This window comes from Episyrphus balteatus, chromosome 4, assembly GCF_945859705.1.
Source record: "Episyrphus balteatus chromosome 4, idEpiBalt1.1, whole genome shotgun sequence".
In the NCBI taxonomy this organism is placed as follows: Eukaryota; Metazoa; Arthropoda; class Insecta; order Diptera; family Syrphidae; genus Episyrphus; species Episyrphus balteatus.
Genome location: NC_079137.1, coordinates 82880508 through 82906874, shown reverse-complemented (window position 1 = coordinate 82906874; position 26367 = coordinate 82880508). Strand labels below are relative to the sequence as shown.

The 26367-nt window shown below is 31.0% G+C and overlaps 3 protein-coding genes across 7 annotated transcripts; 2 read left to right on the top strand and 1 right to left on the bottom strand.

The window, feature by feature from the left end:
- The first annotated feature begins 426 nt into the window (after positions 1-426).
- On the top strand, positions 427-11933 carry LOC129919813 (Golgi apparatus protein 1). Of its 2 annotated transcripts, none has more exons than XM_056000873.1 (7): positions 427-2378; positions 2442-2565; positions 5932-6329; positions 6445-6813; positions 10460-10829; positions 10886-10992; positions 11047-11933. In XM_056000873.1, exons 1-7 carry the CDS (start codon positions 594-596, stop codon positions 11215-11217), a joined length of 3324 nt encoding a protein of 1107 aa, XP_055856848.1. In that variant the 5' UTR covers positions 427-593; the 3' UTR covers positions 11218-11933. The 2 variants fall into 2 exon arrangements, with proteins under 2 accessions (XP_055856848.1, XP_055856849.1); XM_056000874.1 differs by having other exon boundaries at positions 428-2378; positions 5932-6317.
- LOC129919814 (glutactin) lies at positions 8231-10336 on the bottom strand. Its single transcript, XM_056000875.1, has 7 exons — positions 10066-10336; positions 9863-10006; positions 9292-9804; positions 9100-9235; positions 8842-9038; positions 8470-8785; positions 8231-8412 (listed from the first exon to the last, which is right to left on the bottom strand). Exons 1-7 carry the CDS (start codon positions 10303-10305, stop codon positions 8285-8287), a joined length of 1674 nt encoding a protein of 557 aa, XP_055856850.1. The 5' UTR covers positions 10306-10336; the 3' UTR covers positions 8231-8284.
- Positions 11934-15609: 3676 nt separating the features above from the next.
- LOC129919809 (uncharacterized) lies at positions 15610-26197 on the top strand. 4 transcript variants are annotated; one of them, XM_056000870.1, is made up of 7 exons: positions 15610-16693; positions 19942-20088; positions 20161-20322; positions 20386-20562; positions 20645-20803; positions 24754-25052; positions 25114-26197. In XM_056000870.1, the coding sequence occupies exons 1-7, from the start codon at positions 16186-16188 to the stop codon at positions 25189-25191; spliced, it is 1530 nt and encodes a 509-aa protein (XP_055856845.1). In that variant the 5' UTR covers positions 15610-16185; the 3' UTR covers positions 25192-26197. The 4 variants fall into 4 exon arrangements, with proteins under 4 accessions (XP_055856845.1, XP_055856844.1, XP_055856843.1 ...); XM_056000869.1 differs by lacking the exon at positions 25114-26197 and having other exon boundaries at positions 20645-21168; positions 24754-24916; XM_056000868.1 differs by lacking the exons at positions 24754-25052; positions 25114-26197 and having other exon boundaries at positions 20660-22369.
- The last annotated feature ends 170 nt before the right edge of the window (positions 26198-26367 follow it).

The window sequence follows — 26367 nt, the reverse complement described above, 5'->3', positions numbered from 1 at the left end:
AGCTGGAACATTTGCAACATTCTTTTATCTTACCGCCTTCAATCGGGTTGCGTTCGGGTCAACAAATGTAGAGCAACGCTATTGAGCAACACGTCCAAATTTACTCCACTTTGTTGACCAAGCGTTTCGATCATCACAAATCAACATAATGTGAACGCAGCTTAAAAGCTTTTAACACCAATAATTCTTTTGTTTTTGCAACTTAGACAAACTATTTAGCCACGTCAATATCTGAAAATTAATCTTTTCACCTAAAAAATGGAGGTATCCTCGGCTAAATATTTTACCCAATTCAAACACGGCCTTAAACTGAAAACCAAATTGTGCATTCACCTTAAATATGCATCGACTTGGCTTCACTTTTCTCATTGGAAAAAAATGACATTTCTTGTCATATCTCAAACTGGAATCTGGAATTCGGCACGTCAACATTCTGTTTGACAGATAATAAATTGAACTTCGCATTTATTCATTTTCATCGGTGTTTTTACTGTTTTATTATAATATATTTAAAATAAACGATAAGAAAAATTACTGTTGCTATATTATATAAAATGTTATCTCAAACAACTTTCTAAAACAAAGTCAAAACAATGAATTCGTCACTTTTCTTTGTGTTATTCTTAAGCCTCTTATCACAATCGACCATTGCCAAAGAAAACCTTCGATTCTCTAGAGCCGCCCTTGCTAACACTCCTAAACTTAATCTCCTCGATGACCCGTTATGCCCAGAACTGAAAAACCTATGCGGACATACAAAATCCATCGATGATCTATCCACTCTCGAGTGCATAGAAACATTTCCACCCCACCAACTTGAATCTCTGTCCAACAAATGCCAGCAAATAATTTGGAACCACAAAAGAACTCTCCTCTCTGACACTTCAATTCACCATTTTACTGACAAACTCTGTGACAAACATGAAATCAAATTCGCCGATTGTCACAATTCCGTTGCCTCCGCAAATTCCGCTGATGGAACATTTCTCTCTTGCTTAATTGATAAAAGTTCAAGTCTTGATCATCAAGACACTTGCAGGAATCTTATTCAGCGAATTCAATCTGTCGTCTTCAATGACTTTCGCTTTTTGAATGAATTCTTTGTCGGATGTGACAATGACATCCAACAGTTTCAATGTGGTCGTTTGAATATCGAACGCGCCACTGTTTCCCAAATTGAAACTGTTGCATGTCTGCAAGAATCCTTGGACAATCTCAATCCAACATGCAAGACATCTGTTTCCAAGCAAATCGATTATCACTTTAATCAGATTTGTAGTGACGATTTGCGACGCTTTTGTGTCAATGAGCACCCGGGCACGAGTGCTGCCTACAAGTGTCTGGTCAAGCACAAAAGCAGTCCAGACATGACTGGCAAGTGTCGCGAACAGATTGTTCAGCGGGATAAAATCCTTGCCAAAGACTACCGCATGAGTAGAGGCTTGGCCAAAGCTTGCAAGGATGACATTCGTGTGCATCATTGCAGACGAGGTGTGTCCGATGATAAGAATGTTCGCTTGGCTCAGATTCTACTTTGTTTAGAATCGGTTATTAAAAATGGCACAAAGATCTTGGAGGAATGTCGAATCGAGATTAACGACCACCGACGAATGCTCTTGCTCGATTACCAACTATCCCCAGAGATTCTAATTGGGTGTGCCGACGATATTCCCAAATTTTGTGGTGACACTGATTTTATTCAGAATACAGCTGGAGGAGAGATCATTCATTGTCTGATGGATCATGCGCGGCCGAAGCGTCGTAAAGATCGCCGCGTGACATCAACTTGTCAGAGAGCTATTGAGCAATTGGTGAAGACATCGGACGTGGGAGAGGATTGGCGGGTGGACCCGGTTTTGCGAAGAGCCTGTAAACCCGTTGTTGATGTTGCTTGCACAGACACTGATGGTGGGGAAGCCCGGGTGATGACGTGTCTGATGGAGCATATTGGGACTCAGGTTATGACACCAGATTGCGAACAAGCGTTGTTACTGATTCAATACTTTGTGGCTAGAGACTTTAAACTTGATCCTCAATTGTATAAGAACTGCAAGCAAGATGCAGTTAAGTATTGCCGAGCTAAGAAATCATGGGATGATGTTACAGACGCTCAAATGGATCCGGAACGGGGACCTTTGATATTACCATGTCTTCACAGAATTGCATACAGTTCGGATAGTAAAATAGTACTGCGAAGCGAGTGTTATAAGGAAGTCAAGCGGGTAATGCGACAGAGAGCTATTTCGGTGGAATTGATTCCCGAAGTGGAGGATGTGTGTTTGGAGGATTTGTCAGCATTCTGCTATGATAAGACAAAAAAAGGGGAGGAGATGATATGTTTGCAGGAGAATCTTGAGAAACTTCAAGCTAATTGCAAGGTAATGAAATGATTTATAGAAAAAAATGGGGTCTTAATTTGTCATGAATTTGTTTTGTTGCAGGCTGCAGTAACAAGTTACACAGAGGAAGAAGCTGGTCACGTTGAACTTAATCCAATTATAATGTCGGTGTGTTCTGAAGCCATGAACACCCATTGTGAACATATTTTGAAGCGAAAAGATGATGGTGGGTATAAATGGGAAGAAAAAGTGTCAGCTCAAATATTTAAGTAACTAGTAAAAAACAAGGAAACCTAACGTTATAGAAACTATTATAGTAAATGATGTTCTTTTAACAGATTTAAACACGCCTGGATGATGACTACTTATAACCTAATAGCTTTGCTTTTAGCCCCATCACTTCTTTTGAAACCTACAAAACTATTATATCTCTGAAAAACCAAAACTCTTGCTCTTCAGATGAAATATCCAGTAACTTACTTAAAAAAAATTTCGTTTTATGTCTCTGATGTTTTAAGTTGCATATTTAACATAAGTGTTGAACAAGATTGTTTTCCAGATCAGTTAAAGTATGCGGAGGTTATTCCCCTGTTTAAAAAGGGTGATTAAAAAAATATGCTTAACTGACTTTTCTCTAATCTTCCTACTTTTCAAAAATATTTGAAAAATTAATGATAAAAAGAACGATATTTCTTACCCAAATAAAAACAAATTTTTTAGCGAAAATTAATTTGATTTCCGCTCAGGTAAATCAACTGAGATGGCATTCTTAGGTTGTGTAGTCAACTTTATTACAGCTTAAATAAAAATAAATCTACAACGGCTATTTTCATCGACATGACATTCAATATGGTTGACAATGAGTTATTATTAAATAAGTTTTATAATGCAGGATTTAGAGGAGTAATTTTTCAATGGTTAAAATCATACTTGAATGAAAGAGTTCAAAAAGTTGTTATTAACGGTACACATAATGAAGCCCGTTTTTTTTTTTTAAGTGGAGTGCCACAGGGATCTGTACTCGGCCCTTTGTCATTCCTTGTGTATATAAACTCAATTTTTGAGCTGCGTTTGAATGGCTTTTCGACGGCATTTGCAGATGATATATCATTTAATTACCAGTCAAATTCGGAACTAAATTGTGCTAATTAAAGAGGACCTTGAATTACTAATAACTTGGTTTTTTTGATTGCTCAAAAACATCTTGTTCGAATTATTTGGAACAAAAATCGTTTTACTGAAAGTTGGACCTTATACAATGAATTGCGAATTCTACCTATGAGACATCTTAATGTTTTAAAAGTGCTAAAAGAATTTTTCAAGCAAAGTGGTAATATTCCTAGTAGGAACTCACAGTTATACAATCTTAAAATAAACAACATGCATCTTGTATTTGAACTTACTGCCCACAAAACTCATTATTTAAACTGCCACAGCACCAAAATCGTTTAATAAATTACATCTGGCTATCACAAAAGCTCAAAACGTAAACTTTTTTTTTAAAAAAATTAAAAGACTGGCTTTTCACATTTGACTTAATTTCTATTGAAAACTATTGTTGAAAATTTTATCATAATTTTAAAATAAGTACATAATGTATAACTTTGCTTAATTTTTACGAATTATTTTGATGAATTTGTTTATTTTTCTATATACAGGGTGTCCCACAGTCACCGCCCCAAATGAAAACCATGGATTCCTGAGGTCGTTGTAAGTCGAAAAACTTAAGAGGTAATTTTCTCGTTTTCGTCCCGTTTTCGAGTTACCACGGTTTTTATGATTTTTGCTCTCTTGTCCTTTAACTGGCCCTATCTTTGCCAAACTAAGTTTGATTTGAAAGATTTTTTTTACAACCAATCAAGAATTTATTACAGTTTAAGTTTGCCTCAAAACTTTTTTTTCTGCGGACAACCGTTTTTCCAAAATTTTGCATCAATTTTTTACACTTTCATATCATTTAAGTCAAAAAAACACGTTAATGAGTATTAATTTTTTGTCCTTTTTATTAAAGCCCAGTTTATTTTCATAAAAAATAAGTTTTATTTCATAAAAAAGGCTACTGAAAGTAATTTAAAAAAATAAACAAACTGAGTGAATTAAAAAAAATAATTTTTAAATAAAAAATTGATTGAAAATTTTTTCTGAGCTTTATCTATTTGTTCTTTTCTTAACCACAATAGCTCAGAAAAAGTTTTTAATTCATTTAAATCAATTTTTTATTTAAAAATTATTTTTTTTTTAATTCACTCAGTTTGTTTATTTTTTTTAAATTACTTTCAGTAGCCTTTTTTATGAAATAAAACTTATTTTTTTTTATGAAAATAAACTGGGCTTTAATAAAAAAGACAAAAAATTAATACTCATTAACGTGTTTTTTTGACTTAAATGATATGAAAGTGTAAAAAATAACTTAAAAAACGAAGAAAATTGTGTTTGATGCAAAATTGTGGAAAAACGGTTGCCCGCAGAAAAAAAAGTTTTGAGACAAACTTAAACTGTAATAAATTCTTGATTGGTTGTAAAAAAAATCTTTCAAATCAAACTTAGTTTGGCAAAGATAGGGCCAGTTAAAGAACAAGAGAGCAAAAATCATAAAAACCGTTGTAACTCGAAAACGGGACGAAAACGAGAAAATTACCTCTTAAGTTTTTCAACTTCAAATGACCTCAGGAATCCATGGTTTTCATTTGGGGTGGTGACTGTGGGACACCCTGTATAATTTAAATTATCAACAATAATTTCTATCTTCGTGACCTTTTTCTTATAATATTGAATCCTAAGCGGGCTTTAGGTCTTTATTGAATCTAGATTATAGATTATTTATCGACGTTTCGATTTTCGAACGTGTCTACGTTCTTCTTCAGGACTATAATAGTTGGATAAAAAAATTTTTAAAAAAATCTAATAAATAGAAAAAATCTAATATACTTACAATATACAAAATCTGTTTAAATTTTAAGAGGTTTCTTAATTTCGAAAGTTTAAAACGTCTTTTTCAAGACTTTGAATTTTTGAATTTTGAAATATTGAAAAATAAAAAAGCATCCAAAACCAACAAAATAAATTTTAAGAAACCTCTTAAAATTTAAACAGATTTTGTATATTGTAAGTATATTAGATTTTTTCTATTTATTAGATTTTTTTAAAAATTTTTTTATCCAACTATTCTAGTCCTGAAGAAGAACGTAGACACGTTCGAAACATCGATAAATAATCTATAATCTAGATTCAATAAAGACCTAAAGCCCGCTTAGGATTCAATATTAAATTATCAACAATATATTTATTGAATTGCTTAACTTTTTTTTATCATATTACTGATTGTCGACCCACAACACAACAGTTTCCTATTATTAGGCCTTATAACAAATTTTATTCGTGTTGGAAATTCTCTACGATTTCCGAAAACACTATCACAAGATCCGATCGTAGTAACGATTTATATGAAATTTCCCACTACGAACGGATTCCGTGATTGTTTTTTTCGGGAATAGTAGCTAATTTCCGATACGCATGGAATTCATGATAAGGCCGATTGTAAATTCAATTCACAAAAAATGTATCATTCAACACTAATTTCAATTTTTTTCAGGTGACATGATGGATTGTTTGATCTCGCATAAAAATGACGCCGATCTCAGACAGGATTTGAAGTGCCGAGCAGCAATCGAGCACTTTCAAATAATCTCACTTAAAAACTATCATTTTACCTATAAATTCAAAGAAGCCTGCCGACCGTATGTGGTTCGTTTTTGTGCAGCAAGTACAACGAAAAACGAAGTTGTCTCGTGTCTAAGCGAAGTCATGCGAAATGACACAATCCGAGGACAACGTCATTCGATTCCAAAAGAATGTAGACAGCAAGTTAAAGCTCAATTATATCAACAACGAGAAAGCATACTTCTCGATCCAAAGTTGGCAAATGCTTGCAAAAAAGAACTTTCAGAGTTTTGTAGCGATGCGACGGGACCTGGCCAGGTGATGAAAAATGCAAGTTGTCTTTGTCATTGTTCCATTATTTAATTTTGTTTTCACCTCATTTGTTTTTTTTTTTTTGTTTTTCTTTGCATTTTCCTTTTATTAATTTAATCTGTTGTTTTTGTAGGCCTTGGAATGCCTTTCAACAAACACAGCTAGACTTGGTAATTCTTGTCATCATGCAATGTTTTTGGTTAAGAAATCTGAACTTGGAGATAGTGCCACAGATTATACTTTGGTCAATACATGTCGTGAAATGACCTACAAATTTTGTCCAAGCTATGACACTTCGAAGCTGCTCGATTGCTTAAAGGTCTACAAAGATGATCCACAATTTGATTCGAGATGTCATTTTGTTGTGGTTAATCGAATGATTGAACAGAATACGGATTTCCGTTTCAATCCAGCACTACAATTAGCATGTGGCAAGAATATTGACCAATACTGTTCGCATATTGTGTCGCAAGCTAAACCAAATGAAGAATTAAATGGAAAAGTGAGTATGAATTTTTAAATATTCTGAAGTAGGTACATATGTTAAGTTCTAAGCTGAGTGCAAAACTATTTTTTTTTAATGGATCTTGAAAAAAAACGAAACAACATTTTGTATTGTTTATCTGTTTTTTTTTTTGGTTTTGGTACGAAATTTAAAAAAGCACTTTCTAGAAAATGTTTCTTACAATCAACCTTTTTTATCCAAAGTTCGTGTTTTTCGTAACAATTCTGGAGTTAAAAAAAAAATACTGACTAATTCACAACATCAATTTTATGCACCCTAAACCACTCCTTGATCATTTTTGAAATATTCTTCAAGTCGTTATAATATTGGAGGGTTAATTTCAGTAAAAAATCTTCCTCAGCACGTAGAACCATGACGTTCTGCAGACATCTCTGTACACAAAAATGTTCATTATACCATTTATTTTATGCATTGGAACCACTTTTTGGTCAGGGAAGCAATCTTTGACCATAACACACCCTTTTCTAGGTTTCAAGTCGAAGATTTAGAGCTTGGTTAATATGCCTTTATATTGATCTCTATTACCTCTCGTTTAGCCAGAAGAGGCAATTTTCTTGAAAATCTACTTAATTTAGAAAAAAAATATTAAAAATCAAAAACCTCGTCTTTTGTCTTGTTTTTAAATAAAGCTGTTTTGTGGATAAGTTTTTGAAAATCTTGAAAAATAAAAAATATAAAAAACAAAATTCGAAATATTTTTTACTTCGATATAGGATCTATATATCAAGTTATGCATTCGTTTTTTTTTTTTTCTAAAAATGCAAATATCAAATAAAACTGCATACTTGTTTTGGAAGGTAATTTGATTTCAGATTTTGATTTATTCTTACGAATTTATATTAACGAATTTTATGTTTTTTTTTATTTTCTGTTTTTATACCTACATTTCCCAAATTTCTATATAAAAAGTCTTAAAAATTTAAGCAAGTTCGTGCGACCCAGTCGTGCATTTTATTTCAAAATTGTATGTTATTAAGTACTTATGACATTTTTAAAATTCGATGCTCTTATTTGTTTTAAAACAAAAACAAAATGTCTTGTAGTTTTCCAGAAGTTAAAAAAAAGCAAATTTATTTTTTTAAGACGCTCCTTTATTTTTAATCCGCGAAGATAAAGTTTAAAAACCAGGGAACATAAAATAAAAATTTCGAATAAAATTAATTTTTTCTTCTCATAGATATAAAAGAATCGGTCATTTCAAAAATCACAGTCAATACAAACTTTTCATTCACAAATAAAATGAGATTTTAGGAATTTTGTGTGCTGCAGATAGAATATTATATTCAGCTCAAAAAAAAATTACTTGAAATCCATTTTATTTGAAATGAAACAGTTTTTATTGACTCCTACAGAACTTTAACTGCTGGATTTAAGCTGTATTTGAAATAACCCATTCAAATATTCAAGCAATTATTTTATTTATTTATTTTTTTTTTTTTTCAAAAAATTAAAATTCAACGTCAGGTCGAATAAGTTCTTCCTTACGGGGATCATTAACAGCTACTCGAAGTTCCTCGAAAAAATCAGTGCCAACTGAAATTGTTTCATCAATATGAAAGTAAGGTCCTGTTTCTTCTAAAATATCAAAAATATTAATCTTTTTTACAATGAAATTGTATTCAAAAGTCTTACTTTGTAATGGTAACAAAACTGGAGCATTTTCCGTTCCAGGAACACCTTCAATTGCAAATGACGTCCATAAGCTAACCATCTTTTTAGAAATCTCAGTATCTTTCCCATTCAAAGTGTGTGTTGAAAATAGATAAATATTATCATTTGAATGATGTGCTCCACCATTAAATGGATAATGCTCATTTCCAAATTCATATCCAAAACGACTCCATTCGCCCTCATAATCAAAACTGTAAACATATGTTGGGCATTTCTTTTTTGCTATATTCATGGCAAATGTAAAAATTGGTGATTTTATAAACATACTTCCAGCTTGCTAATAAAAACAAAACAAATTATTAAAAATGCAAACCATATTGAAAACATATTTACATCAATGTATGATGGAATAAGCTTCTTGTGATCGTTCCCATCAAGTTCGGTAGCATTATACAACAAAGTAGTTAACAAATTTCTTGCTAGACCTGTGATATCTTCTTCATTAGATTCGTCAAACATCTTTGAAGAAAATTCTCTTGGAGTTATAAGACTCATGTTTCCAATAGATGCTTTCAATGCATCATATATCGCTAAAAACATGATAGTCCATTGAAAAATAAAAACAAGAGAAAGAATATTGAATCCATTTACTTGCTAATACAAAAGTCCCATCATGTTTGGTTGACCCCGTCATAATAGGATAACAGTTTGATTTCTTGTTCAATAGTTCGATTGGTGTATGTGGCATCACCCCATGTACATCATTTATAGTCATACCAAATGATAACTTAATAAAAAACCATAAATAAAAAAGTATCTCGGTATAAATTGCATTTTACTTACATCAGTTGAAGCTTTCAATATACTCAAAATGTCCACTTTGTTTAAGCAGCCGTAAATATCTTCAATCTCATCACATTTTGCACATAATCTGTTACACACTTTCTTTGTCAAATCAAGAGGATGATTATTTGTTGCCCATGTTGCCAAAATTGACCCAGATTGAATTATTGCTCTTTTGAACAAACCATCAGGAGTCTTTGGACTAATCATAAGCATTCCAGTTACAGTTGCCCCTGCAGATTGACTCATGATAGTCACTTGTTCAGGATCTCCTCCGAATAAATGAATAAACTTCTGAACCCACTGTAATGCCAACATTACATCTAAAACTGGACTATTTCCGGGCATTTCTTTGGTCTGAGTTGAAAGCCATCCTAATGCTCCTACACGATATTGTGTCACAACTAGAACAATATCCTTTTCAAGCAAATAGTGTGGTGGATGGTCTTGGGAAGAACCATTGTAGAATCCTCCACCGTAAACATAAAAAATTACTGGACGCCTCTCAATAAGCTTTAAAAAAAAGTGCAATAAAATGATCTGATAACACTTTACAAGCAAGAAACCTTACATTTTTTGAGTAAACACATAAATTCAAACAATCTTCCAAGTCATCATTTAAATTGTTATTATTTATTGTATTTATCTCAGGACAACGCAGTCCATATTTACTTGCATCTCGAATGTTTTTCCATGGCAAACGTTCAACGGGTGCCTATATAAGATCAGATATTTGAAAATAAAATATAAATAATACAAAAAAATCAATCAAACCTTAAATCTTAAAGCACCGCTAGGTGACTCAGCAAAAGGAACACCAAGAAATTGAAATATTGTTTGATTTGTCCAAGCTGAATACGTTTTTCCTCCCCGAATTAGACCTTGACCGGGCAAATCCAATAAAAGTAGATCATTATTAGTATCTGCTATCACGTCAGTGCTAATATTGATAACAATTATTGCGATCAACGATACCGAAACAATAGATGCCACCAAACACATTGCTCTCCGCATGATAACTAACTAAACTATTATGGGGCTTTGCCAATTCAGTTTGCTTTAATCTCTGCTCCATAACATAAAAATTATATACGTTATCTCAAGGCACTAAACTAATAAAACCGGAATCTCTGATAATTTAGTAATAAAATTTTGAATTTGCTTTCAGGTTATTGAATGTTTAAAAATAAAATTCCGAGAGGCACGTTTAGAGGAGAAATGTGAACAAAAAATGAACATTATTCTGCATGAGCAGGCCCTCAACTATAAACTTAACCCATTGCTTTTGAGTTTTTGTAAATCTGAAATCGAGGTGCTTTGTAAGCCTCGAGGTGACATCGAGGAGCATGGAATTGTTGAGGAGTGTTTGAAAACAGCTTTTCTAAATCAGAAAATTATAAACCGTGAGTGTAAAATCGAAGTGGCGACATTAATTGCCGAAGCTAAAGCGGATATTCATGTGGATCCGATACTTGAAGAGGCGTGTACTGTTGATTTATTGAGATATTGTTCGAATGTTAAAAGTGGTAATGGGAGAAGTAAGTAACACACTTTAATATAAAGAAATTGTTAATCTTATTCGATGAATTTTCAGAACTGAAATGCCTCCAGACAATATTGCAGGACCAATCAAAGGCAATGGAAGAAGATTGCCGAAATAAACTTCGTCGCCGCATTGAAATGTTCCAAAATGCTGACACTGTAAGGAGATCATTCATATTGTAGACTTTTTATTGAGTTATATATTTCTCACAGGTTTTAGCACTGCCACCAGAGAATATGGAGCAATTGGTTAGCCAAGTGATAACATCACCAGCGAAGAGATTCTTCATGGTGATATTGCTCACATGCCTGGGGATGGTGTTCATCTTGGGAATGTTCTTGGGTCGATTTTCGAAACGTGCGATGACTTTGAAAAATAAATAGATACGATGCAGCTTTTGCAAGAGATACGAGTAAAGATCTCTTGATTCTACTTAATTTGATTATTCAAAAGTCCATCTTTTTGTTTTAGAAACGTTTGTTTTTTTTAGTTTTTTTTATTTAACGTTTATAATGTGTGTTTATTCTAGTTACATAATATCGTCGCCTCAACACAAAACTACCAAAAAAACAAAGAAATAAAATTAGATAATTTTCAGTTCAGAATAGCTTTGCAAACAAAAATGTTGCGACGGTATGAATTAACGATGATGATTGTTAGGATTTTGATTATTTCTTTGACAAAATATCAAATCTGATAAACTATCAAATCTATAAAATCTACTTTGAGTCATTTATTTTTTTTTTAATTTCTAGAAATAACAGATAAGAAACAAAACGGAACAAATATTTCGTCCTTAACTTTAGCCATTTCATCATCGTATTTGAGTCATTTTTAGTCTAAAAACGATAAAAGTTTACTTTTATTTTGTCTGAAACAATTTTCGATATCGCAAACATTTTTGTTTGCAAACCTCGCTGACTGGATTAACATTATGTGTAGATTTTAGTTTATATTTTTTTTTTTATTTGATTCTTTTAAATTTTGGATAGAAGATTAAAATTATTGTACTGATTGTTTGTTTGTTTTATTCTAAATAACTTACATTTAATCATTGAATATATTTTTAATAAAAGTGATAATTTTACATTTTTAGAAATTCTTGTCGTTCGTTTTTTTTTATTTTTCAAAAAAAAAATATCAGCTGAAATTTGGAAATTGTCTGTGCACTGTGCAAATAACAGCGACTACATAACTAAAGTTTAATTTCAAAAAAAAGAAAATTCATTTTTATTTTGGAAATAAAAAATATATGAAAAAAAATAATTGGCCGTTACGAATTAAAATTTGGTAAATTTTTTTCTTTTTTGAAAAATTTAAACTCAACTTTGCTTTTTACTATTTAATCCAATTTTTCAGTACCTATTTGTTCTAAAAATATATGTATAAATGTTCATTTGTTTGTTTATTCGCTCATTCGTTGGTCGCTCTCATTGGCACAGTGCTTTATTGTGTATGACAGGGAAGTCACTTCGGTCCATTTTTATTTAATCTTAGGTTTAATAATGTTACATCTATTATACAGCCAAGTGACATGAAGATTATTATGACAGTACAATACCTACTTTTTTTCAAGTCGATAATGATAGCATATTTTTTTTTTTTAACTTGGGGCAAGTTTTTAAAATAAAGCAAGTTGGAATTCGTAAAAACCGAATGAGGCATGACATTACGACGATGGAAAATGTGAAAAAAATGGATCTCGCAATTCTTTCTTTTTGTGTCTATCTCAAGTTATAGCCCAAACCACTGGAGCGATAGTGATTTGCTTCAAACTTTGTAGTTAAGGTTTTTGAGTGATATCAAAATTAACTTCGGCGAATTGCAGCCATAGTGTGAAGCAATAATGTGGGAGAGTTGTGATCCCATCCGAGATCATAACTGTCGTCGATAATGGAGAAGAAAAAGGATCACAATTAACGGTACTTGGCATAATAACCAAAACTTTAAAAAAAAGTTGTTTTTTCTCAAAAACCGATTTGATGATTTCGATAAAAAAATACGTGTACTATGGCACATAAGATCCTACTTTTCTTCTTTCTTTTTCTCGGCGCTGTTATGATCTCGATGTCGATGGGATCATAACCTTCCCACGTTACTGCTTCACACTAGTGATCCGCCTGTGGGGTTCGCCGGGTTGACCTCAGAAATCGGCGGCAAGCCTCCCGGTTTTGTATTGTTCCGTTTCTGAGGCCAACTGAATGCTGGTGTTTTTGCATTTGCTTGTACCAGGAGTTTTTAGGCCTACCTTTCTTTTTATCCTACTTTTGATCCTACTTTTGAAATTTAAAAAATGGTTTTTAACAGTTATTAACATTACCTGCCATAGAATCTTTTTTCTTGATTTCTGACTTTCTCGTAAACGATTCAACCGATTTCAAAGACAACTTTTGTACGAGAGCCTTTGTTGCTTTTATTTAAAAAAACTTAAAAATACTATTTTCAAAAATATCAATTTTTGGTGAAAAAAAAATAATTTATTATTATCTTTTGTTCAGTTTTGATTTTTATCATAATGAGAGTTCCTACAAAAAAAAAACAATAAACTTAATGAATACAGTTTGTATTTTAGTTAAAAGTTGTTTTTTATTAGTTTTTTAGTCAGTTAAGTTCGGTTTTGTCCCTACTTGTCCAAAATCCAAAGAAATCTAATAGAATTCTCTTTTCGTAGATCAAAACCACTTAAAAAGGTATCTTGGTAATTAAAAAAAAAAAAAAAACAATTTTAAATACATTTTAACATTTCTTTTAAAATTAATGATAAAATTAAATTTTTATATTATTCTTTTATGAATTGTTACATAACATACAAAGCTTTCATATTCTAAGCGACTTTTAACTTTACGAACCAACAGTGCATTTTATTTTTTCTAGTTTTTCGTAATTCTTTTTTATAATGATTGATATAGATTTCAGCAACTCTCTCGTTTCGATTATGTAGGTACAACACAGGATCACACAAATTTCTGCGCTAATAGTTAAAAATAGATTACAACAATTACTGCATCTGAAACAAAAAGCAGCAAACCAATTGCATGCACAAACAACACACCAATACAATCTCCACACAAGAATAAATAAAATGCACGACTAGGTCCCACGAACTTGCTCTTGCAAGTGTTTATTTGAAATGTTTGTAAAATTGGAATACAAATTTAAGATGACAAAAAAAAAAACGACTTCTTTATCATGGATGATATATCTGACTTGAACCAAACCATAATGGGACTAAATTGGAAGTACCAGCTTTTAAATAAAAGAAGAGTTATCAAAATCGGTTCACACAGTCAAAAGTTCTGCGGTAGGAAAGATAAAAAAAAAATACAATTGAATTGAGAACCCCCTTTTTTGAAGTTGGTTAAAAAGAAATTAACCTTTAAAAATTCCCTTAAAATAATCTGTATCGAATTTGAAGAAAATAGTTCACCCGTGTCTGCTACGAAAATGTGTACACATAGATTCATAGACCGGTACGAACGGCATGACGAAAACCACTTTTTTGGATATCTCCATCATCATACATATATTGTTAGGTGGAAACCAATACTTAGCCTATATAATGCCAAGTATAAAATTGGAAGAATAACAGAAAAACAACATCTACCCACAAATCATCAGTCTATTCGTGACAGTGACCCTGTCGAATTGCGATCGCCTCCCGGGAAATTAAAAACGATACATTCGTCTTTAGAAAATTAAACTGTGATCCGTAAAATATCACTATTTTTTTAAGAATTACTTTTTAGTATAAAGCTTGAGCTTAAAAATGCTCTGAATTTAAATGGTACTGGAAAACTGCAAAAAATGTGGAGAGAATAAAATACTTTTTATTTTTTTTATATGTAGGTATGTATTAAATTTAAATTGATAGAATTATTATTTTTCTGCGTATGTACATATATTTTAAACAAGCTCTTAAATTTGTAAAATCATCGTATTTATTCACCAAAAAATGGTTTCCGGAAATGTCTTCTCATTCGGGCCAATTTTTTTTTCCAGAGAATGCTTTTCCACAGCACACAAAGTGTTTATAAGTATATACACAAAATTTCACTACAAATACACATGAACATACATAGGTTTGCCCAAGATATAACTTTGGAGAAAAGATAAAAAATGAAATCATTACAGCGAACCAAATTATATTTTCTATATTACTTCACTACTTGATGACGAAATCCAGCCTCTAAAACAAAAATAACGGTAATTTAGCTCTACAATAAAATAATATCAAATAACCAAACCGAAAGAGTTAAGCTATCATTGCCACAAACAGAGAGTTTCATCTTCCAAAAAGCCCTTTAAAGCCTACAAGGATGTCACAGGAAAGCTCTATTTGTACGTGCGCATTGCAACGGATTCAATACTTTTTTTTCCTTGCGGACAAAAAAACTAAATTCATAGTGTGTACGATTCAGGACAGTCTGAAATCTCTTTAACAAAAGTATAATTTTCACACAAAATGAAAAAAAAAATTAAAACTCAAAATCAATTAAAATCAAAAGAAGAACACTTTGAATAAAAATTAACAAAAAAAAAAACGAAATCCTTAAAACTTCCCCCAAATGGTCTACTAAAAGAATTAGAAGTCCTGTAAATGATAAAATTATATTTTCAATTGTTTCTGCTTCCAAAGATAAAAGAGTGCATTTTGGTGAATTTATATGAGAAAAAAAAAAATTGTGATTTCGAGGACCTAATTGTGAACATTTCATAGAAGAAAAAATTACCAAAGTTGATTTTAAAGTTGTGTAACCATCAAGTAGCAAATAGAAGTGCTCTCACATCAATTAAGCGCACTCATACGGATTTATGCAACTTTCTTCGTTTCGTTCTAGATTACATTTTAATCGATTTATTACGTGAACCTATGACAATCTATGACCGAACTTTGAAAATATATTATTGCACAGTCCACAGTGTATCGCTATATCTGTGTTTTTGAAAATTAAATTTATGAACATGTCCATGTCCTGGCAAACAAAACACACTAAAATATATACTAAAGCGGCTTTCATCTGGACTGTTGCATAAAAGGATTGAATGGAATTAAAAGAACTATTGAGAACCCTCGCTATCGTGTACTGCATAAAGAACACTGCTCAAAAGTGGATGCATCACAAAACTAAGGACAATATGTAGTTAAAAAAAACAACAACAATAAAACAAAAAAAATAACACCAAGAATTTCATTGTTTAATGTTTTGGTTAACCTTTGAATGAACAAAGCCTCTTTCTAACAGCAAGGGTGGTCAAGGGAAACGGAAGTGTCATGTAATTTTCTCATATATATGTAACTGCGCTTCCCTTAGTATAAAAACCAAGCAAGAAAACAAAGAAAAACCAATGCAATGCGATCGGAAAGCAATTTGTGTAATTTAGCGAAAATGCCGTACAGTATTTTAGATTTAAGGTACAACAATCAAAATAAGCTCTTAAGGATACGCTGCAAACATCGAGTGAAAAAGGGATTTGTCAACGCCGACCTTCTTCACAAAGAAATCCATCAGCTGAATAAATTGTACTCTACAAATGCTAGTTCTAACCGAACTAATGTATTCTATCTATCTTTGCTTCTGCTTTTGTACTCATGTGTACTCATAAGAGCTTCGACTTCTATTCCGCCGGAAGAGTCTACTACCATCAGGGCTGGCTACAACAATGATAATGATGGATTGGCTCTTAATAAGTCTTTGCATCTGAATAAGAGTGATGAAATTACGTCATTTAGGAAGGATGAGATTTTACAACCAAGTAGGGTAACTCGTGATGTATCCCATGTGCCTGATGAAGACGATGATTCAAGTTATCGCGATGACGAAATGGATGAGTACGATTTACTTATAAATAATAAATCCGGTAAGTTATAAACAAACTTGTCTATATCCATAAAAATTTAAGTCTAACTGACAATAATTGAATTAACTAAATTAATAAGTATGAAAGGTTTATGGAAAAGTTCGTATCTATCACGGTACCGTACACAAATAATTGTTAAAAAAGACAAATGTTTTAAAATATATTAATGTTAAAAAATAATAATGTTAAAATAACAAATTAAAACGGTTGAAATAATTATATATTTTCGAAACCTAACTTTGCACCTGTTCTGGCGATACAAGATAAATACATTTTATCCACCAAAATATAATTTTCTTCAAAATAATATTTTCTTAATTTAAAAAATCTGTTTTATTATATTTAAGGAATATATTTGATCATCATCATCATATTTTATCATCATTCAAAATGTTTATGGTTGGTGATAAAGTTACAAAACAGGGATAGGGATGGTAAGCCTACGTTTTTCTGAACTCACCCAAATACATATTTTCTTTGCAGAAATCATTTATTGGTTTTTGTAAAACGGTTAATCTTTTTTTTCAAATTAAGTTTGCTAAAATATAACAAATAAAAAATATTAAAGATTATGTACACAATAAAAATGTCTTAAGTATAAAAACTCTTAATTTTTTGGCGTCACTCATAGAACATATGTAGATTTCCAAATGACATCATATTTTTCTCTATTGAGCTCGATGATTTTAATTTATAGGGCGGCTTTGAAATTTTGTAAGAAAAACTATAGTATTGAGAAGGATGATAAGGAATGAAATAATAAAGGGGCATCATATTTATGTTTCCAATAATATCGTCCAGTTCATAAAAGCAAATTTACTGCAACACTTCAAAATACGTAAATGTTAGATTTTTTAAAAGAAAATTTACATTTGTTAAAACAAAAACCAATCATTCCAAAAGTAAGATAAACTTTCTGCCTAATAATATTTGGCTGAAGTTGCGGGGTATATACTTGTACCTTCAATTTAAACAAATTTTTGACTTTGATATCGATAACGTATTCTTTGAATCGTCGCATTATAAATAAAATACAAAAACATTTAAATCTTCTCCGCGGGCGGGTCACTCTTGTGAAGCAGTATCGTTCACTCAGAGAAAAACGTTGGTAATTTCAACAATTTTATACTTTGTCCCAAGTGTTATGTGGGTTAAAAAATTCCCAACAACTTATTCTTATTCTTTACATTCTCATTTTAAGAATAAAATGTTGAACCAGCAACTTATTTCTTTTAAAACCAAAAGTTTCAACAGTAAAATTGATGTAGTAAGAAAATATATTTGAAGCAAGAATTGAAGTCTCAAAAAAATTAAAAAAATATCCCATTATCAAAGGAGTTATTGAAGTGGGTCACTATGGCGTATGCGAAACATTTCTGCCTATAGATTTCCTGAATAAAATGTTATTTTTTCGTAAAAATCAGAAGAGAATTTTTAAAAATATCCCATTATCAAAGGAGTTATTAAAGTGGATCACTATGGTGTATGCTTAACATTTTTTCTATAGATTTCCAATAATTGAATAAAATGTAATTGTTTCGAATTTTTTTTTTTAAATCAGAGATTCACATATTCAATAAGTAAACATTGGCAAGGAATAAAAAATGTTGTTGTTCTTTTGCTTAACATGTTCTTAATTCTCAGCTCTCGGTTTAAAAACGAAACGATAACTAAAGTTTCAAAACATTATTTCCAATAATACTAAAATATTCTCCGAATCTTCTTTCGCTGCCGTTTTCAGCTGATCATGATTGGTTAATCATTGCCAATGTTTACTTATTTAATATGTGAATCTCTGATTAAAAAAATATACGAAACATTAACATTTTATTCAATTATTGGAAATATTTAGACAAAAATGTTACGCATACACCACAGTGACCCGCTTCAATAATGATTTCGTGATTGAGAGATTGATTTCGTGTCGTGAACACGTCTCTTTAGTATTTGACACGCATATTATATTGAATTTAAACCGAATTTGTGGGTGGTCAATCCAAAGTTGGTATACCAAAGTCTTGAAGTTATTTTAAATCCACTCTAGCACTATGACCTCGTGCAATATTATGCCTCAGAATAGACCAATTAAAGGGCTGAGTTTTTTTGAAGATTTGACCTTATATTGACCAATTTTTTAGCTTTCTTGCCGCTTTCTTCCTTAGCTCTTAGTAAATATTTGTTTTAATACTTATTTTTAACTCTTTATATGACATTGAGATTTAAATAAATCTATATCCATCCAATGTATAAGATTATAAGGCTACTAAAATTGTGTTTTTTTTTTTTTGTATTTAAACCTAAAAACTGATCCAAGTATAGAACCATAAAGTGTTTTTTCTATTGAATGTATTGTTTAATTTTTAGCTCAGCTTTTATGTTATATTAAGAACAACAAAAGGCCCTTGAATCAATGTTAAGACGAAATTGTATTCTAACCTCTTTATTTTTTTATTGATTCCGCCCTTTAACATATATTGGCTATAGCTGTATAAAATTAAAAAACTGAAGCACAGAAGAAAACTTAAAAAGAACCACGCAAGGCCAGGGTAAATTTTCTTTGACTGTTTCTTTTGATAAACAAAGTCCAAAATTATAGGTAAGAATGTAGTAGAATGTAGTTAAGTGTCTGCTACAAAGCATGATGTATTATAAAGACGTAGTGTGGACTTTTCAGGAAGGTACTTATTCTATTCAGATGGTTCCTCTTTCTACATTGCATAACTGCTGGTTTTTGTATTTTCTTCATAGAGACGAACTGTAAATTCTTAAAAAAAGTTATTGCCCTTCAGTTCTTAAACCATTTTAAGTTTAAAAAAAGAAACCATTACAACTATATAAAGGCTTGAACAATTTAATTGAATTAAAATAGTTTATAATGGTGATTATTAAATTTCTTTAGAATATTAATGTTCCTAATTTGCGATAAATTTTTAGCCAGTCCCAAAGTCTATATAAACAAAAATAAGTCGCATACACACACCTCTGATATCGGTAGGACAACTCTTTGAATTAAAAAAAAAAATAAACGAACTTAAGGAGGTCGACTTTTGTTAGGGGCTTTTATCTAAGCTTCATAGTGAAACGAATCAAGTTTCTTAAATTTATTAACTTATTTCGTCTGAAAAATTTGCTCAATGACTATTTGGCAAATAAAACTATCTCAAGTTAATTCAGAGTTAAAACAAAAACATTTTCATTCTATTTTTTATTAAAAGCTTTACACAATTGATATTTGTTTAATTTTTTAGCAAAAGGGAAGTATATTGGAGCACCTTGCAACGATTTAAAGTGCGAAGCCAGCCTTGTGCACGTTTCCTGTGACAAAGAAACTCTCTTATGTGGCTGTGAAAAAAACTATCCAGTTGTACTTGGATTAACAAAGGGATGCGATAAACGTAACCAAAGCCAATAATTACAAAAATTTTGATTAAATAAACCTTATTAACCAAAATATGTACATATTTTAGCTAAGAAACTTGGCGAGCAATGTTTTTACCACGAAACATGCATCTATAATGACGAAAATTCCCTATGTGTTCAAGTACGCCACAATGCGCGCTGCCAATGTGCTAATGGCTTTCATTCAGTCAGCTATACGAAACCTTCTAGGAGAGTCTTTTGCACTCAAGGTTTGTTATAAATTTTTTGTAATGTTCTCGAAATAATCTAATACTTAAATTTTTTTTCTATAGACATTGACGAACTAACATCGGACCTTCCAACACTGTTGGGTGTATCAACTGGTATCGCCGTACTAGCTGGATTAATTTGCATGGTCCTGCACTTGTTCAGCAAAACAAAATACCCTCGCCATCGGAATTTCGGTGATGCCAACCTCCCCCCGCCAATAATGTATTCCAGTGATACAGGTAACGCGAGGGAATAGACCCCCACCTCCCTCCACACCCCCTCAATCATCTTCTGCGAATATGATATGTTGATCGTCTTCAGGTATCCCACTCACAGTTCAATCCGGACGGCCATCTTCACGTTCTAGCATGCGTTCGAGCGGATCGATCGGTTCCTATGGCAATCGGCGTTCATCGAGCACAATGCAATCGGGTTCTGGTGGCGGCTCTAAGGGTATATTGGTGTCAACATCACGAACAGGTGCGGCTAGATCAGCCGCCATATTGCTTATATCGTGTCACATTTCTGCAATTAGAAAAAACAAATCCCAATCAGACAATGGTGGTGGTGGCGGTGGTAGTGGCGGTAGTGGCGGTGAAGGTGGTGGTTTTGGACTCAATCATGATAGCACAATGACCAAATATTTACAAAAACAATTGAATCATCAAAGGCAGTTACTTAATTTAGAACTATCCCCAGCTAAGAACAATAATAGAATTAGACAAATGTTGGGCATAAACGGAATAAATAATAGATCCGATGATGACGAAATGAATAGTTTAGAAAACGGAAGCCTCCAAATCGGCGCACTGCCAACCCCAGCCAGTGACACGCCCAGATTCGCGGTAAAAAGCCTTCCTCTTCTCAAAATTCATGAAAACAAATTTTTCTTTTTCTCTTAATTTTTTTTAATTTTTAATTTTTGTTAACTTATAAAATTAAATATTACAAACCTTTTCATTTTCAAAAAAAAATTAAACAGTATATTAACAAAATTTGGTTCGTCATGTACTTGAATTTAGATCCGTTTGATTTCTTTTTGTATTCGATTTTTGAGAATATGCTAGCCACACGTTCAAAAAACTACTGTGCGGCTAGCATTTTTTTTAAAGATTTTGTGTTAAGTCTTATATTTGTTAGAGACAATTATAACTTCTCGTATATATACATATATAGTTTAACAGTGACTCTAATACTCGTATATGTTTTCTAATCAGTGTTATGTGTTTTTTTCGTATATACGTATGTAATAATAATTTTTAAAAAAATTGTTTATTTTCACCTTTTCCTCTTTTTATTATATACCTACATTAACCATAATTTATAATACATGATTATCGATGTATACTTACACTACCCTTACATACAAACACTATAATGTTGATACATGTAAGCAGTTTATATACGAATGGAGTTTATTGTTAATTATAACCGTATTATTTATTATTTTATTTAAAAAAAAAAATTAATAACAATATAAACCTAAATGGACAAGTGATAATTTCATTATAATATTTTTTAACTCATCAAACATACTATAAATACTTCTGCGCAGATCCATTATTATATATATACCTACATGTTTTAAATTTTGACTTTTAACAGAAATGTTAACACAAGAGCAATATGGCGGTGAATATGTTTGAAAGGAATTTTTACGTATTTCAAATATTTTATCTACTATCTTTAAAAAAAAATTGTAAAAAATATCAATTCTTATAACATTTTTTGACATATTTTTCTAACATTTTCAACTTTTTTTAATCACACTTTCATTTTGGTTTTTTGTATATTATATGAAAATACATTTTGAGCACACTACATCAACATTTTGATTATGTTTATAAAAACAATTCGACAATACAAGAACTTACATATATTTTTTTTCTGTTATGATTTTAATGCTATGCAATTTTAAATTCACGCGGTTGTGGGCCAACATCAAGGAGGTTAAAAATTTTTGTTCTAGATATTTTTCACTTAGATTTCAAGTTTTTTTCTCGTTAAAAGGTATTAATATTATCTATCTCCTCATAAAATAAGGTTATTCAAAAAATGTTCATTTTTATTCAACTGTAATATACATTCTAAAACAATCATATCGGGAACGCTTTCAGTACTTTAAAACTGTAATTGTATTAATCCAATCCGAAAGTAAATTGAATCTTAAAGTTGCCTTAACAAATATATTAATTTCTTAGCATCACCATTTTTTAAATATATTTTTTGACAGCAAAAAATATTTAATTTTAATTAAAATAATTAAAATTTAATTAAAAAATTTCTGATATTTGTTTCTTTAACTTGTGTTGCTCATTTCAAATGAATCTATTTTTGCATTATTTTTTCAGTGATCAGTTCTACCTCAAATATCCCTAGAGAGAGGTTTTCAATGGCTGCAAAAAAACTGATTTGTTTCAATTATGCATTTTAATTAAAGCTAGTTTTTTTGTCATTTCGAGAGCAAATCCTTTCTTTCCGGGAACGCTTTGTCTTTTTCACATTTCTCGTATACCAACATAAATATTTTCTAGGAATTTTAATTATTTTTTATTTTTATATTATTCGAACCCCGGTATTGTGTTCTTCTTGGGCTTTAAGTTGAAACTTATGGTGTAATTGTTTTTAGTAATAATAATATTGTGGCATGATATGTTTTACATGCGACACCCCATGAAGGAGCAAGGCCTAGTGACTAACAACTGTCAACCGTTTTTGAGCGCGTGTAATTCATTTAGAAGAATGGAAGGGAAAAATTGTTTTTAGTGGCTTATTTTATATACACTGGCCAGAAAAATTAACTTAACAAAAAAAATCGTGATTTTTTTTTAGTAATTTTCGATAGGCTGTATCTCAGTAAAAAATGATCGCATCATGGCAAAACAAAAAGCATGTGAAAGCTACATTCTTCTAATTTTAGGTTTTTATGACAATTGGAACTGTTCAAAAAACAAAATTTTCAAAATTGTTTTTGGTTTTACTTTTCTAATAAAAAGGTGGGAAAATTTTTTGTGATAAAATGATTATTATTTTTAGAAAAGTAGTTTTTTGGCTTTAAGATTTTTTTTTGTTTCAAACTTCTACACTTTTTTTAGACTGCAGTCATTACACCAAAACCCATACCTTTGACTTTGACTATCAATATCTTAACAACGAATTACCTTGCAGAAAATTCAAGGATACATTTAAAATCTTCATTCAATTTTCTATAGAGAAATTAATCGTACTTTGTTAAAAAAAAATATTTGCTTACATTTGAGATTAATTTAGAAAAGCTATCAAAATAGGCATTTTTACGGTTTTTTTAATGCGCCGATATTTTATAGCTATGGGTGATAAGATTAAACTGTGCCTTGGTTATTGAAGCTTAATATTCCTAAAATTAATATGCAAAGTTTCAGACTTATTCATCAAGTTGTTTTTCTGTTGTGAGGGTTTGAACTTTTGAGACCGACCGACCCCCTGAAGTTGGGATTATTAGTTAAATATTTTGACTTCCCCTGAAAAAAACCTTTCATTAGATTTCTTTGTTTTTCAAGGTATGTTTTGCTTTTATTCAAAATTAGATTCATATTAAAAAACGTTCCCGAAATGGCTTTTCCTCTTGCACTTTCAAAAATTTTGAGGATAAATTAAAAAATGTCATAAATGTATATGAGTTTTTTTTTATTTACAAACTGAATTTTTGTTTTATTATGAAATTTTCAACTTCTATGATTTTGGCCTTTATCATAAATTTAAATGCATCGTTCTGAGCTTTTTATATATATTTATAAATTCTGTTATCAATAATTGTTTTGAATACCTACCTTTAGTATGGAAAAGCTTCAAGATTGGAATGTTTTGTATTTTAATCTATCTCTCTCTCTCTTTCTACTTGGAAAAAATTCTTGTTTTGAGCTAAACTATATACTTATGGCTCGTGCTATATGTTCTCTCTTTTTTTAGCTTGAAAAGCTTTCTTGTATGTATCTAAATGGTCAATCGAATTTTAAGCTTCCTTTATAATTTTAAAAACCAGGGTAATTCAATGGATTCTCATGGCCTAAAAGTCCTATTAAAAAAAAAATACTGTAGTAATAAATAAAATTTGCTTGCAGAATAAACCAATTTAATTGAAATGATAACATACTGATAATAACGCACAATCCTCAAGTTAAAGCTACTATCTATAACATTCTATTTTATTTAAATTCGTTTCAAAACTTTAAGATCATATTATACCTCCTCTATTTTTATAGTATACTACTTTGAATTACCCACCTTTATGCTTTTTATTTATAAATACTCAATCGCAAAATTTTATAAATCATATAATATATATAAATAATATATTTTTTTTTTTTTAAATTCTTATTTACTAAAAATTAAAAGACGTAATCTCTTGTTTTTGTTGTTTTTTTTTTATTTTGCTACATAACTCATCACAGGTTCTCGACGACCAAGTCTAGCATCAGTTCATAGTACAAGTTCATCAGTTCGTAGTTATAGTATGATGCGTTTTGAAAAAGAAACTCAACAAAAAGAGTTGCGCCAAGAAATGAAACTGAGATTAGCACGTTTGCAGCACCAGCAGCATATGAGTCATAATAAGCCCCAAATCGTAATTGGAGACTCTGCAGCAGTCCAACAACATAGTGCAATTGCTAGAGTTAATGTGCCAACTCCGAGTCCTTTAACGCCGAATTCAACAGATGAACTTTTGCCTTCCGTAGATGAAACTCAAGAAGTAAGTATATAAATTGTCAGTTGTATAATGCCATAACTAATGGGTTTGTATTTTTGTCAAGTTTGCTTCTAAGCCGGAAGCTGTTACAGCTCCAAACGCTTACCACGGTCCGTGTGCCTCTTCGTCAGAAGATCTCTGAGTAACATTATAATTTATTATTTAACGATCGCAGTAGAACAATTTTATACAAAAACGAATTAAATGAGGATCAAGCAAACGCAAGCTTAGGTAAGATTGAATTAGGTGTGGTAATGTCGTCGTCGTCGTCGCAGTGATTAAGGCCCTCGCTCCTAAAATTGTGAGGTCTGAGCCTAAACTAGGAGCCGAATTCTTTGAAAGCCCGTCAAAGATGGCATGGAAGCTGAGCAATTCAACAATTCTATACAGGCATGGTGTATAGTGAAGTCTAGGTAATTTCGAGGCTTTACATTTAAACATCTTGTTTTCATAGAAATGCAGTGATATCGAAATCGAACTTAGCAATCGATGTTATGTTATAGATATTTGTGTTTTTTAATCAAAACATCAAACTCTTTTTGTGTTAATCAAAGAGATCTCAAAATGTTTCCTAGAAAATAATTTGTTTATTTTTTATTATGACACAGCATATGTTTGTAAGATTATTTATATTTATATTATGTTGGTTTGACATGCGCTTAAAGTGATTTCAAGATTTATATTATGAAGCTCTGTCAAACTCCATCGAAGCCCAGATGGACTTGCAAAAAACGCCCCTAAATGAAAAACAAAAAAAAAACATTGTTTGTATAAATAATCCGTATAAAGACGAACGGTTAAATGTAATTATGGAGGGACCACCTAAGATAAGATATTGTTTAAAGTACCTATGTATTTTTCTATTTTCTCATTTAAAAACTACGAATTTAACATATATTTATAATTATTGATTGGGTTTGATATAGTTAAATTCGCAGCTTTGGGTTGAATATTTGTAAAACATTCTTTGAATTGCTAGCCAAATTCCATTTTACAAAATGATTCACTTTTAGTTTTGATCGATTGATTTTGTATAAATTTAAATATTTGATGCATAAGTTGTAAGGTGTTAGGTTATTTTCCAAAAACTTTTAAATTAATTATTCGAAATTTTCTTTTATAATGTTCACAAATAATAACAGTTTTATGAATATGAACGAAATAGTAACAGCTCTATCTTTTTTTTTTTTTTTTTTTTTCAAAAAACATTTAAACAACAAACAAACTATAATTCCGAAAATCACCATTTGATATATTCTATTATACTGCCCATAATCTCGATAAGGCCCTAACTACATTTTTCTTACTTCTGAGTTTT